General features: G+C 38.0%; 1 protein-coding gene across 1 annotated transcript in view; it reads right to left on the bottom strand.

Annotated features, from left to right (window-relative positions):
- epb41l2 (erythrocyte membrane protein band 4.1 like 2) overlaps positions 1–18,724 on the bottom strand; it is a 96,505-nt gene that overhangs the window by 20,447 nt on the left and 57,334 nt on the right. Inside the window, exons 6-13 of the mRNA XM_042333739.1 lie at positions 17,392–17,434; positions 16,118–16,193; positions 14,542–14,760; positions 14,051–14,138; positions 12,311–12,463; positions 11,067–11,164; positions 8,850–9,022; positions 6,826–6,986 (exon numbers count right to left, since the gene is read on the bottom strand). Coding sequence (XP_042189673.1) covers positions 6,826–6,986; positions 8,850–9,022; positions 11,067–11,164; positions 12,311–12,463; positions 14,051–14,138; positions 14,542–14,760; positions 16,118–16,193; positions 17,392–17,434 — 1,011 coding nt within the window. The remainder of the gene's footprint in view (positions 1–6,825; positions 6,987–8,849; positions 9,023–11,066; positions 11,165–12,310; positions 12,464–14,050; positions 14,139–14,541; positions 14,761–16,117; positions 16,194–17,391; positions 17,435–18,724) is intronic.

Here is an 18,724-nt window from a genome sequence, read left to right as displayed (position 1 = left end):
ACAAAATGTGTGCTACATCCGACTTTGGTTCCTGCTTCAATGTTTTCTGTTGTTGGAATGTCATTTTGCTCTTCTGCTACCTAATCTTCTATAGTTATTTTTAATATATGTATATGTGTGTATAAATATTATATATTTATGGGATATTTGCAAAAGTTAAACAAAACAACTTAAATTCTGTTTTCTTCATATACAAATGTTGCACACATAAAACTACTCAAACATGACTATTTATGGTTTATGACCAAGAAAATAATCATATTCTTCAAATTAGTATTGGCAAAAGTTAGTTTTAAAACAGCATGGTACATTGAATAAAAACAACCCATTATTAATTGAGACACAATTCCTAAGTTGAGTCCCAATTCACCTATGAATATTTTGTTAACTTTATTTGTTTTGAAGTATTTTTGAAAATAGTATTTTGAAAATAAGATTGGTAAATCTCTGCAGAAATGTATCTGTACAAAGAAGTCCATTTATTAAATTCTCAAAATATTTTTGATATTCTAAGTACCTAAATCCACAAAGATTCGTCAAACACACCACTGTCCTAAACAAAAAATGTCCACTATTTTGGAGCTGGCAACTCCATAAAACATAATAAAACTGGTGCTAGTTTTATTTTCAGTGAAATTACAAGAGATCTTAATAAGAAACCCTGTAGCCTAATTTGATCACATCCTTGCAGAATATAATAGTAGTACATCAATCAATATGAAAAGGGCTAAATTTGGTCGAATGGCAGGTTAGCGGAAAAGGATAATTTAAAATAAGTAAGCATAATTAGCAACTGTGCTTCACAGTACCAGGCTCAATGAATTGAATAATCTTCTCCTGATCTTTTTACTAAATACTGTAGCTTGATTTGGGTAAACACTTCCCAAAACTTTCAAAGAGAAGAACAATATGGAGACCAATTACAGTTTCTAGCAACCTTGGTAACCTTCTCTATTAAACACAAGGATTAAAAGTCTCCGAATAAAGAAATGAATAATGGCAGTTTGTAGCAAAAGCTGAAAAAAAAGGCCTTGAAAAGTATGCAAAGTTAAAACATCTGGAAGCTAATCAAAAACTAGTGATAACATGAAAGGAAGAGATCTCAAAGGTATCCAGAGATTGAAAGGAGCAATACAGGACAATGTACTCAAACATGTCAAAGTAAATTTCCTAAAGACAGGAAGCTTTTAGCTATCCAGTTAAATAATGCATGGTACTGTAAATACCCTCACAGAGTTAATGCATCCTATGACAAAAGCTGAAGTTAGTACAACTTAATCTTTCATTAAAAGCATCCAGAAAGTTATTTTGCAGTATGGATATTGCTTCTGAAATAAGAGCGCTAGGTAAGTAAGCAAAGAATTCAGTTAATTGATTCAGTCTGTACCCGTGTCTTGTTAATACTCTACAGAGTGGCACAGAATGTATACTGGTATAAGATCAAATTTGTGTTTTGCTACTGGCACTAATGTTCAGACCATTGCAGATTCAAGTTTTAACTACATTTCTGCTGTTCATTCTCAGTGGCCTAGACAGAGTATAGTGGCAACATTCTTTTTTTAAAAAAGTTTTTTTTTGCAATATACTTGTTACTACAACAACAACTTGAACTTATATAATGCCCTCCATGCAGGGTACCGTCTTAGAGCGCTTAACAGTGGTTGGGGGGGGCGGTGGGGGGTGACCGTAAGCACGGTCGAAAGGGAAGGTTTTCAGGCAGGACTTGAAAAAGGGGAGAGAGGGGGCAAGGCGGAGGGATTGAGGGAGTGTTCCAGTTTTGGGACATAGTGGCTGAAAACACGACCTCCAATAGTGGAGTGGAGGGTGTGAGGGACAAGCAGGAGGCCAGAGGCAGTTGAGACGACGGGCAGTGGATTGGGGAATGAGGAGGTTGGAGAGGTAGAGAGGTGGCAGGAAGTGAATGAATTTGAACATGAATGTGAGGATCTTGACATTGATCTGTTTGATGTTGGGGAGCCAGTGGAGCCTGGCCAGAACTGGTGAGATGGGGGTACGGAGTTTGGTCCGGGTAAGTAATACTCTACAAAGCTCCTTTAACTGAAATTACTTCCCAACTTATTTTACAAGGAATAAAAAATGTTAAAGGTAAACCGATCCAGAACCTACAACTTCACAAACTACCACGGTTCAAAAACATTAGTGTTTTGATGTGTAAAAATAGATTTTCTTTAATTTGGGGGGAAAAGAGATGCAAAGACAAACGAGCAGCAATCGCTACCAACATTACGATTTGATTCCTTTTTTATTGATTTTTTGGCTAATTCTATAAACAGAAATAAAAACTACCCTAAAATCTGTGCATTAAAGCAGATTTTGAATACTTGGAAATCAAAGTAATATAACTTGGGCAGTGCGCTAATGAAAGATCTTTTACCAATTTCAACATTATCTATTTTACCAATTTCAACTTTACCTACAACCTTACCTTACCCTTCCCAACGCCTTGGAACATCCTCCCGATATGAAAAACTTATACAAGTGTAATTTTGTATTGTGATGTTGCATTGTATTTGCTTAAGTAATAAGTAAGTCTATTATATTGCTCTTGACAGAAATACTATATTCTGCCTATTAAGCACTGCAAGATACCGTCTGGCGTGAAGGGCACTATATAAAAACAAGATGTTGTTGTTTTCCTAACAATAGAAACATTTGAAATGCAAATTATATTCACAATAATCTGTAAGCAAAATATAAAGGCTTGAAAAGAAATCATGAGCAATCATACAGCTTCAGAACTAAACACATGTCCCAACTGTTATTTGAAACCAAAATGGGACCATGTGTGTTTTTTTAAAAGTTGCAAGAATGGAGAGATTGTGATTTCTTTTTAGCAAACTGTTTCTTAGTGACTGTAATATGTTAAGTTTATTAATTTATTATTCATAGTATCTGAAGTAATTCTAAGAAACACTGAGATCCTCCATTTATTGAGACCAAAGGTCAGCATCAATCATGCATAATTATCAGAAACTCATCGATACCTCATCTGATATTGAAAAAAAATTATCGAAAGAAATCAACCACCCAGTGAAATAAACTCACTCATCATATTTGGGGAAATTCTGATCTTGTGAAATGGTTATTACAGACATGAAATGAAAACAATTAAAAGCATGCCCTTTTGGGGGAGGAGGATGGGAAATGAGAAGAAAGAGACATTTATGACTAGGAGTCAAACCTGTTAACATCATTAAGTTTCCTATATAATGTTGCTCTATACATCCATGCTCATTTAGACAGTTCGATCATGCCCATTTTCTTAAGAACAAGACCTCGTCTGACAAGGAAATATATTTCTGAAGTAATTTTAGAAGTTATTTAAGTGACACAATGGTGTTCACATTAACCCAACAATAAAATGTTTTATCTCATCTAGAATTTTTACAGAATGGGGAAGAAGGAAAAATGAGGCAAAAGAAAATCACTGCTATATGTATTTAGTTATCATCATCTGGTCTCAAGTGAAACAGCACCACCTGTCGTACAGTTCTGGTAGGCCAGTTCTTATCTCCAAATGTAGCTTCACTACAATGGACATACAGTACTTGTAACCTTTAGTGGTTTATTTGACCAATGTGATTTTGCTTTAGGTACAGATTTCATATTGTACAATTAATTTTTAAAAAAGTTAGATATAGATTTAGTGCATCAATGTTCATTGTGGTTTATAAACCATGAAACAGAGAAGAAAACATCTGCTTAATTGTAGTTGAAAGGTAAAATGGTGCAAAGGGTTTACCATGAGCAATTAACTACTCCCCCATCCCAGCTCAACTTGTCTGTAGATCCCAAATAGCACACAATTAAGCAATATAAGGTTGCCTTTTTTATTTGATGTTTCAGCAACTATAGAACATAACCTTTATTCAATGTTAGCCCAAATTTTAACTTACGCCCATCCTATTCCCCCCCACGTCCCCCAAATCAGGCACATTAACAATTACATTTCCAGGTGTCTAACTCAAATGCATTTTTTTTTAATACTAGGCATTAACCGACAATATTACACACCTTCTCTTCCTCTGCTTTCTCATTCAGGTCATTGGCATAACAGGCATTTAATGAGGTCGCCTTAGGCTCCAGGTAGCAGAGAGAGAGAGCAAGAGGAAGGGAAAGGGTGAGTGAGAAGGGGACAGACTGTGATGCAGAGAGAAGCAGCACAAAAATGAGGATTATGGAGGGAATAAGGGATGGAGAAGTGATTGGAATGTACTTTTGAAAACGTAGTGGAATCATAGCAGCACAGTCATCAGGAAGACTGGGAAAACTGATATAACCATCTTCATCAAGCAGTGAAGGGAATTTAGGAGGAAAACATTTAAATAGATTAAGCAATGCAAGACCTGATGTGTTTACTGTAGGAATTGAGTCAACTTCTATTTCCTTCTGAAGTATTAAAGGATGAGGAACCTGAGCAGATGTAGTGAATATAGGATCCGGGCAATGAACAGGAGTAACAGGAGTAACTGGAAGGTCATCTTCAGGCTCTAGAGATGCTATGTGTAAGCTATGATTGGAGGAACTAGATTCAAAAATATAATCTTCGTCAAATTCCCCACTTGAAAATAGACTGTCCTCTGAAATGTCTGAGAAAAAATCTGCCTCTGGAATCGAAAAGAGATTCAGAGAGAGGGAATATGTGGGTGATGAGGGATATATGTAATGGAACTAAATTAAAACACAATTGAAATGTATAAATGTATATGTTCAAGAAAGCATAGAGTGTACAGAAAGGAAAAGGAGAGAAACAATGTTAGTCAGAAAGCAAGTCACTCAAGAAGTGCTACAAATTTATACAAATGGAAACAACAACTTTAGCTTTGCAAGATGGTGTCAGGGTGTATACACACAACAAAGGGAAAACAAGCAAGCATACTGAGGTTTTGTATAAAGGATTTTCATTATATTTTATGTTGGTTACTATTTAACTGTCAATTCCATTCCTGCAGAACAGAAACCTTTCCAACCATTGACTAGTTTATGAAAAGGAAACTGGTTTGTTACTATTTACTAAATTCAACTACGGTACAAGTCAATGTTCTGTTTCATTAACTTTTATGTGTATCTTGGAATTTTATATCAGCACTTGACCCATGATAATTAAACAGGTTAGTCACCATTTTACAGTTATATTCAGTTATTTATCACTTATAGCAATTCTATTCATTGTGCTCATTTGACCACAAGGCAGTTTATTGGCAACAAATCTGAAAGACGAGCTCTTCCATGAAAATCTGGAAAACCTGAGAAAAGCAGTTTCCAGTTTGACAAAGTTGAAAAACATAACAACTTTCCTACTTAAAAGCGACTTTTGATATTGATATCTGTTATTGGTTTTCCTATTTTCTCTAATCCTTTGTGGCTTGTTCGGCTCTTCCCTGCCTCGTTTAATTCAATTTTAACACGAGAGGTATATTTTTCCCAATGTTTATCACCTTTCTTCAAGAAAAAATCAATACATGCTTGTTTGTGATTGAAAAGTGGGAGGAAGATTTACTCCAGCTATAAGACATGATAAAGACGAATGAGTAAAAAATTCTCCCAACTGAAAGGAAATACTTTTGTTATTGGTTCCTTCCTTTCATTCACCAATTAACTATTTTGAAAACTAAAATTATTTGTGTATTACTGTACCATTTATAAGGTCTGATGGCTAAATTACGTAAAAGTGAAGAATAATGCATGCTTGCCACCGAAGTGCTGAACAAGCACAAAATAAACTCAATGCTGCTAAATCTTGAAACTACAAGGTGCAGTTCTCACAGGATTTTTTGCCTTGGATTTTTTTTTAATTTTAGGCTGAGATAAATCTTAGAGCAGGTCCAAGAGAAAGGTCTCTGCACCATCCTATCTCTCTTACATGCCTTTTTTGTTTAACATTTTGAAGGAAATTATAAACAGTAAATTTAGAACTGGTACCAGGTGAAAATTCTGTAATAATATTATTAAATTATGTACTCAAAGGAATAACTGTTGCAATTTACCAAACAAGAGGATAGGAATACGAAGATTTGGGGAATTCAAATTATAATTAATTACCATGATGGGAAAATTATGGCCTTTTGGTGGAAGAAATGGTCTTTTCTCATTCCTGACTTTTGTGCTCGACTGGCTCCAGCCTCCTACTTGTCCCTCGTGCCCTCCATTCCACCATTGGTGGCTATACTTTCAGCCACTATGACCCAAAACTCTGGAACATTCTTCCTCTATCACTCCGCCTTGCCCCCTCCTTCCCCATTTTGAGGTCGCACCTGAAGACCTTCCTCTTCGACCATGCCTACGGTCACCAACCCCTCCTCTCAGCTCGGTGTCATGCTCTGCCACCATCAAGTGCTCTGGGATACTACCCTACATGAGGGGCGCTATGTAAATGCAAGTTGTTTTTGTTTCTTGTAGTGGGGTCGAGGTTGGTGAGGAGAGCAAGGGCTGAGTAACTCTTTACCCTTGGGCTACCAATAAGTGGAATGAGTTTAGAGCTTGAGACTAGAAATCAGACCTAATTAAGAAAATCAGAATTCTAGATATTGCTGATTGACATAGTCCTGATATTGTTGCATCCCAGTCAATCTTTGACATGTTTTATCCATCAAGCCAGTAAGAGAAATTAGCAGTCCCAACAACCCGACAAAGTAAATGTTGCAGCATCAAAATAGTTAAAACCAATAATTCCATTGCTGCATATTATGTTCATTGCTGATCAATACTTCATCCATTTCAGTGACAAAATGTGCATGTACTAATTATTGAATATTGAAGCAGCAAAACTTATAAACATATATATTTCAGATGCATGCACAGTACCTTTTCCACAGGCATGTCTAACTGGGCAGTTTTGAAAGGAGTGGTTTTGTCCTTTGCTGCTGTCTTTTCATCAGTGGTTGTAACAGTGACCTCTGCTGTGGAGCTCTGAGAAACTGCTGGAGTAGAAGAATCCTGCACATCATTCATGGTGTCTACTGGAGCTGTCACAAAAATGAACAAACATTACTTCACTTTACTCTTAAAACTTTATTTCAAGACTAGCACCAAATACACAAAGTCACTTTTACAAACGTGCAGGAAAATTTTCCTTCATTTATAATCCAGACTAAAATGAGCACTACCAAAATCAATTTGAACATAAATAATAATAATAATAATCCTTGCATTTGATATAGCACTTTTCACGTCGAGAGGACGTCCCAAAGCGCTTCACAGAATATACTGTAAAGTGAATTGAAGTAAAGGGGATTTTTCGGGTAGATAAACATTTTGAATGACTTTGCAAACACAATGGGTATCACCAAGCAAGAGGAAGGAAAGAGCTAAGCAAAGGTACAGGCAAAGAGCTGTTACTTTAAATTAATTTGAATGAAGCTCCAGTTGATATCAATCAGAGAAGATTTGGGTCTGCATACCTAGGTAAACTACTGCAGAACGTGACTGGTTCTAGACTGACATACTGACTTGATAACAACACCACCACCAACAAGATTACATTTGTATAGTGCCTTTCACGTCGGGAGGATGTCCCAAGGCGCTGGACAGTGTACAGCATTTCAGACCCAAGCTGGGGTGAGGGGGGGAGAAGGGAGGGGAGGGAAGGGGATGACAATAATAATCCTTGCATTTGGTATAGCACCTAATCATGTCTTTGAGACGTCTCAAAGCGCTTCACAGAATATACTGTAAAGGGAATTGACTGTATATTTTGTGGGCGAAGCACGGCAGCCAATTGCACACAGCAGAGAACCACAAACTGTTGTGGATTAAGTGGCCAATTTTTTTTTAAGGAATTATTACCCCGGAAAGGTGATCCACCAATTGACTAACAACTGGGTTCCTATTCACTGCTAGGTAAACAGGCATGTGGAGTAAAGAAACCTGCCCAACGTTTCGCCCTGCCGGGAATCAAACCCAGGTATCTCGCTTGCGAGGCGAGTGCTCTAACTACTGAGCTACAGGACTCCGCTGATATTCTTGCTAGAACATATTTATTTTCTCAACATTCTACAACATTCTACAATCAGCCCAGCATTTGAACAACAACAACTTAGATTTATATAGTGCCCTCCACGCCGGACAGCGTCTCAGAGCGCTTCACAGTAACGGATCCCGGGCTCGAACCAGGGGGAGGGGGAAGGAAGGTGACCAAAGGCGCAGTTGAAAAGAAAGGTCTTCAGTTGAGACCTGAAAATAGGAAGAGAGGGAGCAAGACGAAGGAAGGGAGTTCCAGAGCGTCGGGGAGTAGAGGCTGAAGTGGCCGATGGTGGAGCGGAGGATTCGGGGGACAAGGAGGAGGCCAGACCCGCTGAAGCGAAGGCAACGGGCACTGTTGTGAGGAGAGAGGTCGGAGAGTTAGGTGGGTGCAGAGGAGTGGAGGGATTTGAAGACAAGGATGAGGATCTTCAAATTGATCCTCTCTGGGACAGGCAGCCAGTGCAGTCTGACTGGGGTTATCGGGGAGCGGTGTTTGGTGTGGGTAAGAAAGCGAGCAGCAGAGTTTTGGATGACCTGGATTTTATGGATGGTAGTGAAGGGGAGACCGGTGAGGAGGGCATTTGAATAGTCCAGCCGAGAGGTGACAAAGGCATGGACCAGGGTTTCAGCAGCTTTTGGCATGAGGTGTTGGCGGAGATGGGCGATGCATCGGAGGTGAAAAAAAGCAGTGCTGGTGAGGGACCGGATGCGGGGGAGGATGGATAATTGGAGGTCGAACCTGACGCCTAGGTTGAAGAGTCAATGGTTTGGTTTTAGGCTGAGATCTGGTAATACAGCTGGTGGTATGTGATCCTTATATCTATACAAATTCTAAAATTCAATATTGCCCCAAAATCTCAACCTACCTCCATCAAGACTTCTCGATGTTCGTTTGCTTGAAGTACGCTCAAAATATGGTGCAGGCCTATCTATGAGGTTGCTTGCCTGTCGTGTCTGAGCTTGGGTTCGACCACTGTAGCGGAACTTTGAACCTAACGTCAGGAACTTGGTCTTTGGAGGTTGCTCAGGAGACACCAATCTATATACATCAAAAGTTAAGATTTATTTTGTAAGGTCAGAACTAAATTCTTTACTGCACAGTAAATGAATGTGTACGAATGAACCAAATCATTTTTTAAAAGAAAATTCAATAACTAGGCTTTAGCAAAAAAACATCCTTTTTTTGAATATGGTTATGAAACACTTTCTCACACTTTACCTCCTCACCAGGTAATGTAGTCCAAGTAATGCGGTATTGGAACTATATCTCCCGACAACATTTGGTTGAACCAGGAGTGCTGTACTTTACTATGCAGTGGATTTTCCACCCATTAAATACAGCTTCTGAATAATGTTGTTAATGGTTATGTCTGGTGCTATCTTTTATGGCTGGCACCTGATACCACTGGCCCTTCTGTAGCCCAACCCATGCCTGGCCACTGAGGATGACAGTAGGGGCAAAACTCAAGGCCTGGCACTTGTCTTGAAGCTCCTTCCCAGCCACTGTGAGGGCAAAGTTTAGAGCCTGTGTTAACATGGGAAAGTATGATACCAATTTTATTCTGTAGCTCAGTGGTTAGAGCACTCGCTTTGCAAGTGAGAGACCTGAGTTCAATTCCAGGCAGGGTGAAACCTTGGGCAAGTTTCCTTACTCCACACGCCTAATAATAATCCCTCCAAAAACAATAATAAATTGGTCATTTTCAATCTACGACTGTTTGTGGGACATTGCTGTGCGCAATTGGCTGCCGCGTTCGCCCACAAATATACAGTCAATTCACTTTACAGTGTGTTCTGTGAAGCACTTTGGGACGTCCTCCCGACGTGAAAAGCGCTCTATCAAATGCAAGGATTATTATTATTGTTATTATTCTAACACTGACACAGCACAAGGATCAATATTTCCCCCCCCACCCCCCACCTCAATTACAATTCCCAAACATTCCTGCAGGAGGCTTAATTGGTATTAATTTTAGGTGGTCTTGGAAATATTTCAAATGGTTCTAAATCCTTATAATAGGTTTTGTTCTGCAATTTACAAGTTTTGACCCCAATTCTGTGGTGCAACTAAATCCAAAAGCGGGGATGTAGTTTTATCAAAATGATGCAATAGTCAGTAATAGGAGTTAGGGATCAGCTGTATATACTTATGAAAGAAATTCAAACTTTCCACTACTTTCCAACCATTTTTCACATTACTTCAAAAGGGTTGCATTTTACACTGAACGTCCTTCTCTATGTTTCTTAATCTTTTTGAAGTGTATATGAATTCACACTTGGATAAGGATTGTTCAGTACAAATACTAGCTGCTTTGGTTTCAAACTCTTTTATTGAGAAAGCTGGGTGAAAAGTCGAGACCTACTGAGCAGGATATTAAGGCTTAAAAGAGCACGACAACAATAAAATTACATTTGTATAGCGCTTTTCACATCGGGAGGACATCCCAAGGCACTGGATAAGAAGAATCAAACAGTAATTTTCAAACGCTTGCAGATTGTTGGAGAGATGAAGGATAGAGTGGAATTTTGTGACATTCTCCTGATGTCAAAAAGGTACTATATAAATGACATTTTATCTTGTTATTTTCTTGAGGTTCTGGGAAGAAACAGATATGATATTTTATGGTCTGCCTTTTTTATGACTCAAAAACTCAGTCTTATCAAACCATCATTATCTTCCCTGTTTATTTCTTAAGAATCACAGGCAGTGGATCCTCATAGATCATCTGGGATAGTGTCACAGGCACCCTTGAGTGACAAAGAAAATATGAATATTCCCAAAATAATATCACCATATTAAAAAGGAAAATTTAGTTCTTATCATTATTCCCAAACTGAATAGTAATTCTCATCTCTATTGGTGTGTAGAGGAACAGGAAAATGACAATGCAAAGGGACAATCTGTTATCTTCACAGTTTGTTAAAACAAATCAACTTGCAAATTAAACAAATGGTCCAATAAGTGTTAGGTTGCATTTTATTCCTCACAAAGTTGCTCATATCAGGATTGGATATGTGAAATTTGGCAAATTCAAGTTATCTTTCATTGGTTAAACTATTAAACAATAACAAGAAAACTTTACCTGAAGAAAGTGTGGTGTTCCACACAAACCTTCCACAATTTTTTTGCAGCTCGGTGGTTAGGTAACTTGAAACCAATAGTACTTTCAAACTGCTCCATCTGGTAAGAATCAGTGCAATTAAATCAGATCCTTTTAACAAGCAGAATGGGAGACCTAATACTTTACAGGAACTACTATTGTGAATGTGAGCAGATTAATCAAAGGCAGCAGCATTCTGCAGTACAGTAACCTGACCCATAAGAGTGAATTTAGACTATGCCAAATGAAAGAGATTACAGATACAGTGCTTAATTTGATCAGTATGCTGCTAATTGTGCACATGCATGTGTGTTGTTATTCAATTATAGCTTTACAACTTAATGAATCAATTGATGGATATGTAAAATGCATTGACCTGAAATTCTTTCCCACATACGTATAATTTTAATAGCGTGAGACTTTATTACTGGGACCTCAACCAATAAGTGGTAGTATTAGATTTAAGGAATCTAAATGGTGGTCCACCAGTCAAGATGCCAAATAAAAATAATGTACAATAGAACTCAAGTTTATTCTCATGCCAAATATGTTTATTTACCTGCATGATAATCAGATGATCCAAGCAGTAAATGAGTACCAGAAATCAGATGTACCATACTTCCCGTTACCAAGGGACTACGTGAGCTATACGAGAGGCAGCGCTCTAGAGGAGGGCACTAACAAGGTTCTCTTGTTTATTTTTGTTGCAGCTTATAAATAGAGGTTCTGATTTTCGATTTTAACAATGAAAAAATAATGAATTTGGTGTTTATAAAAAAAAGGAAAACGCTGTAAATGGTTACCTGTCCTGACATCAACTGTGCATTGTTACTCTCTTTCTCCGCCTCTCATTTCTGTGTGCGCAGGCGTGTGACACATTTGAGAGGAGGGAGGCATTGTGCATTGCATGAAGACACCTCTCTCTCCTCTGTGTGCAAGTCGCATCTAAATCTTCTCATTACAAGTAAGTGAAAACCCTGATAGACCACAATCTTTTAAAACTGGAATACTAGATATAAATCCCGAAAAATTAAATTTTTAAACCCGAAAAACAGAAGTCCTACTTATAAGTTAGGAAGCATGAACAATACACTGATACTTACTTAGCTGATTTTTCAGAATTGCACCCCAAGAGTTTTGGAAGTTGCATCTTTGGTCAGCCTTTAATAAAAATGAAAATTTAAATCATAAACTATTAACACTAAGTATTAGTGGTAATGTCTTACCTCTCCAGGTCGAATTTTAATATAGAAATTGCTTCGTTTGTAAGAAATTTTAAGAATTTTAGGCCAAGCAAAGCGGTTGATCCGGAGCCGATCCTTGTAGATAAGCAGTCCATTGGCACACACACCCAACATAATATCCACTCCTTCTGAATCCTAGATAAAAATCAATACACAAAAACAATATTAGTGGTCAAACAACTAGCGTCTCAGAGCGCTTAATAGTGGTGGAGCCTGACTCCTGGGGCGGGGGGCGGAGGAGAGTGTAAAGATGGTCAAAAAGGACTTGAAAAAGGGGCGAGGGGAACGAGGCGGAAGGATTGAGGGAGTGTTCCAGAGGTTCGGGCCTTAGTGGCTGAATGCGCGACCTCCAATGGTGGAGCGGAGAGCGCAGGGAACAAGGAGGATGGTGCTAGTCGAGCGGAGGCGCTGGGTGGTGGATTGGGGAGTGACGAGGTGCGAGATGTAGGGAGTGCCAGGGATTGAAGGGATTTTAAGAGTTTGAGGATCTTGAAGTCCATCTATTTGGTGATGGGGAGCCAGTGTAGCCTGGCAGAACTGGTGAGATGGAGGTATGGAGTTCAGTCCAGGTAAATATTAAAATGTATTGATGATCAACAATGTAAAAACAACCAAAAATAGATTCATAAAACAATGTTCATAGTAGTTGGTAACGTAATTAAAATGATGTTGCGAAAGCATAATTAAAATATCAGTAAAGAAATCAGTAATAAAAGTACTTCTTTTATGTTACTTCATAGGAAAAAACATCTTCTCCTTACCAATTTACTTCCCTCGCTATATGAAGACAACAACTTTTAACGGAGATCATAGTCCATGAACACAAATGACCCTTCAGCATCTCCCTATTCATCCATAACCAGTCATCCGGTGGGGGGGGGTGGTGGTGGCTGGGAGCCATCAATGCAAGTCTGATGGCTACACACACCTCCAAGTAGTGACTGTTGGATAGCCATCAGCAGCAGGATAATCTAGGCTTATCTGGATTTTCTTAACTTGAGTTCTCAAATCCAACTGTAGTGCTCGAAGTACTTACTTAATTTTTAGTTCACAGCACAGACTGAGAATCAAATTTGGGACTTTACCAGTCTACAGTGTGGCTTTGCTGATGCAGAATAAACAATGTTGATGCTGAATAAACACCTGGTCAATTGTGTGAGACATTAATGTTATGTCCTTGGGGTCAAGGGGAGAGCACACAGCAATGTTCAAGCTGCCATGATGTCTTATAAAGTTATCTCTCTCACAATTTCGTCCTTCTGTATTTTTGCATTTATTTTTCTTAAACTGAATAAATAAAAATTGATAATATATAAAAAAACTGAAGTTAAAATGAGGCCTTAATTTTGCAACCTCAAAATATTTTACAAAACTGGTACTTTGATGGAATACAGAAATATTCTCCTACTCTCATTAAGGGGTGCTGCTTTACACAGAGCCAACAAAAATATCAGAATATTTCAATTACAATGGTTCTGATTCTTTTTTTTACACAACACTGAATCAATACTCGACTTTCATACACTTATTTCAATGCATGAAATATGACTCAGCTGCCAAAAGTGTAATTTTAGAAGCAAATTGATATATAGCCAACTGGTTTGAATGGAAATGTTCATTATGTTTAGCATTCATGCTGCACAAAATTAAGTGTTTATATTACAATCCAACAAGTTCTATGATTACAATTTTTTTTTCTCCCTCAGGATTGTTAATAATTACCTTGGCATGGTGCAGATCTACACCATACATGGAGAGTTTCTTGGCATTTTCCAGAAATTGAGTATCAGCTTGTGCTGGAGTTAGACCCCTGAAATAAAAACAAGCCAATAAATGTTAAAAGATGCTACTAGATTATGGTATATACCTATATTTTCTTTTGTTCTATGAAATCTCTAGTTAACCTCCAGATAAAATAATCTGTTCCTTCAAATATTTAAATAATAATGTTTATATTCGGAATAGGGTCTTTCACGTCAGGAGGATGTTTCAAAGCACTTTAGAACCTTAGAAATAAGAAGTCACATAGCCTCTTGAGCCTAAACTGTCTCATCTGCTGGAGCCAACTATTCTATATTTGTACCTAGACTCAAAACCTCCAGGGATATCCTTGCTACTTTCCATTCCATTATGATTGCTCACATCAATGGAAATCACTAAACACAAATTGACTTTATTGTTGTAAGCATATGAAACAGGACATTAACTTGCACCTGTGTGTTTTATGAAGTTCAACCACTTTTTCTTCCAATTCTTTTGTATGATTTGGAGCAAACTGGAACTCTGAAACATAATCTGCTCTGTGTTCATCTTCGTCATAGTCCCCAAGTTCAGCTTGCAAGGTGAAAGAACCAAGGAGGGCATGAGTTACAAAAGAACATGGTAAACGGCCAGATATGATATCTTGACGGAGTTGAAGACACAAGTAATACCTGGGAAGAGAGGAAAAGTAGTCTTCATTACTACAAAAGCTAATTTTCACAATCTTAATATTATTGTACTGTAACAGCTCTAACTAGTTCTGTCCTATTCATCAATTTACTGAAATTAACTGGTTGATCATTCAATGAATAATCTGAAATATAAACTCCACTGACAACAGTTTCCATTCAAAAATGCAATCGGATACTTTGAAATCCCTTTTCACTGCAACACCACATACTCTAATTTTCTTTCAATGTCTAATAATGATCCTTGAATTCGATTTAGCGCCTTACCACATTGCTCAAAGTGCTTCAGTTTTCTGAGAAGTGCAATGACTATGTTCTTATAGGTGAATGGGGCAGTCAAGTGTGTTACTGTGTGCAAACACAGTAACTTCCCACATACAACCACAGTGCTAGGTATTAATAATGAATTAATTCAAATTCAAAGGATCTGTTTCTGAATAAATTCGGAGAACTCATAGTGTCTTGAGTGTTATCAAGAAATGGATCTTTTCATGGATCTTCATGAAATTAATAAGTTCGTACATCTGGCTGTCATATACAACAACAACAACAAAATTACATTTGTATAGCGCCTTTCACATCGGGAGGACAGGCTACACAAATATATATATTTGTCGGAAGGCTACATAAATATATATATTTGTGCAAGTAATCAACTCAACTTGCTGAGTAGAATAGCTTTTATCTTTTCAATTACAGTAAACTCCTGATATTTCCACCCTAGCTTAACTTGTCACTACCACTTAAGTCATCATGCTATCTATGTCCTGGCTGCATTTATTTATGTATTTAGACATTTGCCTAACTCTCCACTCCAAATAGCTGGTCACTGAGCCCATTTCCCTTGGAGTGACGAGTTATCAGTTTCCTGTAATTGAATTAACAAATATAAATGCAAAAATACACAGCAGGTGAATTAGCATCTGAAAGAGAAAACAATTTGGGTGTGAGTCTTCATGGAATGAAATAATTGGTTGCAGGAGAGAGAAAGGCAAATATGATCCCTGAGAAAAAGGAACATACCTGAAACACTGTCTTTCTCTTTCAGATGCCATTTAACAAGCTGTACATTTCCAGAATTTCTCATTGTTTTATTTCAGATTTCCAGCATTTATGGAATGCTCAGCTATCATTACATCAAGGGTAAAGTACTGCTTTAATCCCACTCATAACCAAGTGGGACAGAAATGGTATTCCATTACCCATTGTGTATTCTACTAGTTGAAATAAATAAATGCTTTGAATATTTTTCATTTAACATTTGTAATGATTACTGAAGGTCACTTTAATGACTAATTTCCATCAAGTTTTCTCTAAATTACTCATACTTAACAATTACCTTGTGATGTCTTCAGTCAGCTGTATAGGATCTGGAGGGTAGAATTTTACATTGAATGCAAACTGCCATGGCCAACCTGCAAAATAGTACTTTTATGACTAAGGAGGATACTGCAATTTAAACAAATTTACTAAATGTTTGTGAATCTATTGTTCCATATCATATGGAATAATAGTGGCACATGCAGAACTATAAGAGCTGCTTTGAACCCCCAAATTAGCAATAATGCAGAATATTAAAGCTTCCATCACCAGTTAACTGTAAATAAATTTAAAAGTTATCGGCTTGTTGGCAAAAAAAATATACGAATATTGTATAGCATTTTGTATTCTCAACTGCCAAAATTATCCATTACTAAAAACATAAAGGAAAGCTTAGAAGAATTTTTTTACAAATTGTTTCCAGATGTGATAGTTTCTTGAAGAAAGTACGTATAAAGCGTAACAAATGGGAGAAGAGCAGCGGATGAGAGTAAGCATGCAGATTCTGATGTAGCCTTTTCTATTTTTACCAATTTATCCACTTTTTACTGAATTTTTTCCTTGTGACTTCCAACTATCATCCTATAAATAGAAAAATGGGGAAGGCTTTGCCTGTTAATTCTTTATGGTGTTTCCCCTGCTGCCACCATCCCGTCTCTCTTCCTCCCCCCAACTTCCTTCATGACAACCAATAGAGGAAAGATTGAAAGGAATAGGAGAGAAACGTTATAGCTGTCCCTGAATTTATTTTGATCGCCAAAACAGAAGTGATCAGCTCTCATGAGGTATTCAATCTAGTGTGCTGATCACAAACCAAAGAAATTTTTGACAATGGTTTGCTAATCAACAACAACAAGATTACATTTCTATAGCGCCTTTCACGTCGGGAGGAAGTCCCAAGGCTCTGGATCAAGTTGCCTATTAACATTGATTTGACCTTCTGATTATAACTGGTCAGTATTTCAAGCTAAAACAGATTGTGATATTACAATAAATTATACTGGCAATTTTTATTGTTATTTGATTGTTCTAAAAATAAACTATTTTTGAAAATCATAAATTTTACATCTGATAAATGTTTCAATTTGACATTCTTTTTAATATAATCAAAACACCAAGCTCTAGGGTCAAAAATCAAAAGCCTTGTAAACTTTGGGACTGCATCAAAAATGCGCTCAATATAATTACAACGATTATTGGAACACAGTGATTAATGTGGATACGAATAGGCATTGAATGGATGGTTACTTTTGTCAGGTACACTATGGAACATTAACAAAATAATGCACGTACTTCTAATTTGTTTCTTGATTTCTTTGGCAGGGTCCAACCAATTCTAAGAAAAAGAGTTGTACATTAGTGTTTAACAAAGTGATACAGTAACATGCCCTGTAGATTTTTGTTTTAAAATGGGAAGATTTCTCTCGCAAAACACACAGTCAATCCACTTTCAATATATGTATATGGTGTCAGTGAAACACGGTAGCCAATTACGCACAGAGGTATCCCAGAAATAGTCATGGATTGAGTGACAGAATTATTATTATTATTATTATTTATGTATTTATGAAGTGATTATTACCCCCAGAAAAGTGATCGACTAACAATCAGGTTCCTACTTACTGCTATGTAAATAGAGGCACGTGGAGTAAGGAAACGTGCCAAACATTTTGCCCCACCCAGGGGGAATCAAACCCAGGTCCTCTTGCTTGCGAGGCGAGTGCTCTAACCAATACGCTACAGAAATCCACATAATTAGTTAAATACTGCATATGTGGCTATCTTAAGACATTTGAGAAAATTAAAAAAGCCTAATTTAAAATTTATGTTGGCCGTTTGTGGGCAGCCTAATTGGGGTGTAAACAGTTAGTATCAATTAGATTTTTTTGAAACAGAGATCAAATGTTCTTTTGTATTGTGGCTTCAAAAATATTTCCTATAGAATCATCACTCAATCAACAACAACAACAACTTGGATTTATATAACGCATTCCACGCCGGACAGCGTCTCAGAGCGCTTCACAGTAATGGATCCTGGGGCTGAGCCAGGGGGAGGGGTGGGAAGTGACCAAAGGTGCGGTTGAAAAGAAAGGTCTTCAGCTGAGACCTGAAAATAGGAAGAGAGGGGGCGAGGCGAAGGGAGTGAGGAAAGGAGTTCCAGAGCCTCGGGGGGTAGTGGCTGAAGGCACGGCCGCTGATGGTGGAGCAGAGGATTCGGGGGACAAGGAGGAGGCCAGACCCGGTGGAGCGAAGGCAACGGGCACTGTTGTGAGGTGAGAGGAGGTCAGAGAGTTAGGGGGGTGCAGAGGAATGGAGGGATTTAAAGACAAGGGTGAGGATCTTGAAGTCGATCCTCTCAGGGACAGGCAGCCAGTGCAGTCTGGCAAGGACTGGGGTTATCGGGGAGCGGAGTTTGGTGCGGGTAAAAAAGCGGGCAGCAGAGTTTTGGATGACCTGGATTTTGTGAATGGTAGTAGAGGGGAGACCGGCGAGAAGGGCATTTGAATAGTCCAGCCGAGAGGTGACAAAGGCATGGACCAGGGTTTCAGCGGCTTTTGGAGTGAGGTATTGGCGGAGACGGGCAATCCATGACTGTTTGTGGGACACTGGTGTGCGCAATTGGTTG

This window comes from Callorhinchus milii, unplaced genomic scaffold (genome assembly GCF_018977255.1).
Source record: "Callorhinchus milii isolate IMCB2004 unplaced genomic scaffold, IMCB_Cmil_1.0 Scaffold3, whole genome shotgun sequence".
NCBI lineage: Eukaryota > Metazoa > Chordata > Chondrichthyes > Chimaeriformes > Callorhinchidae > Callorhinchus > Callorhinchus milii.
Note: the sequence above shows the minus strand (reverse complement) of the source record. Positions and strands in the feature narration are given on the sequence as shown.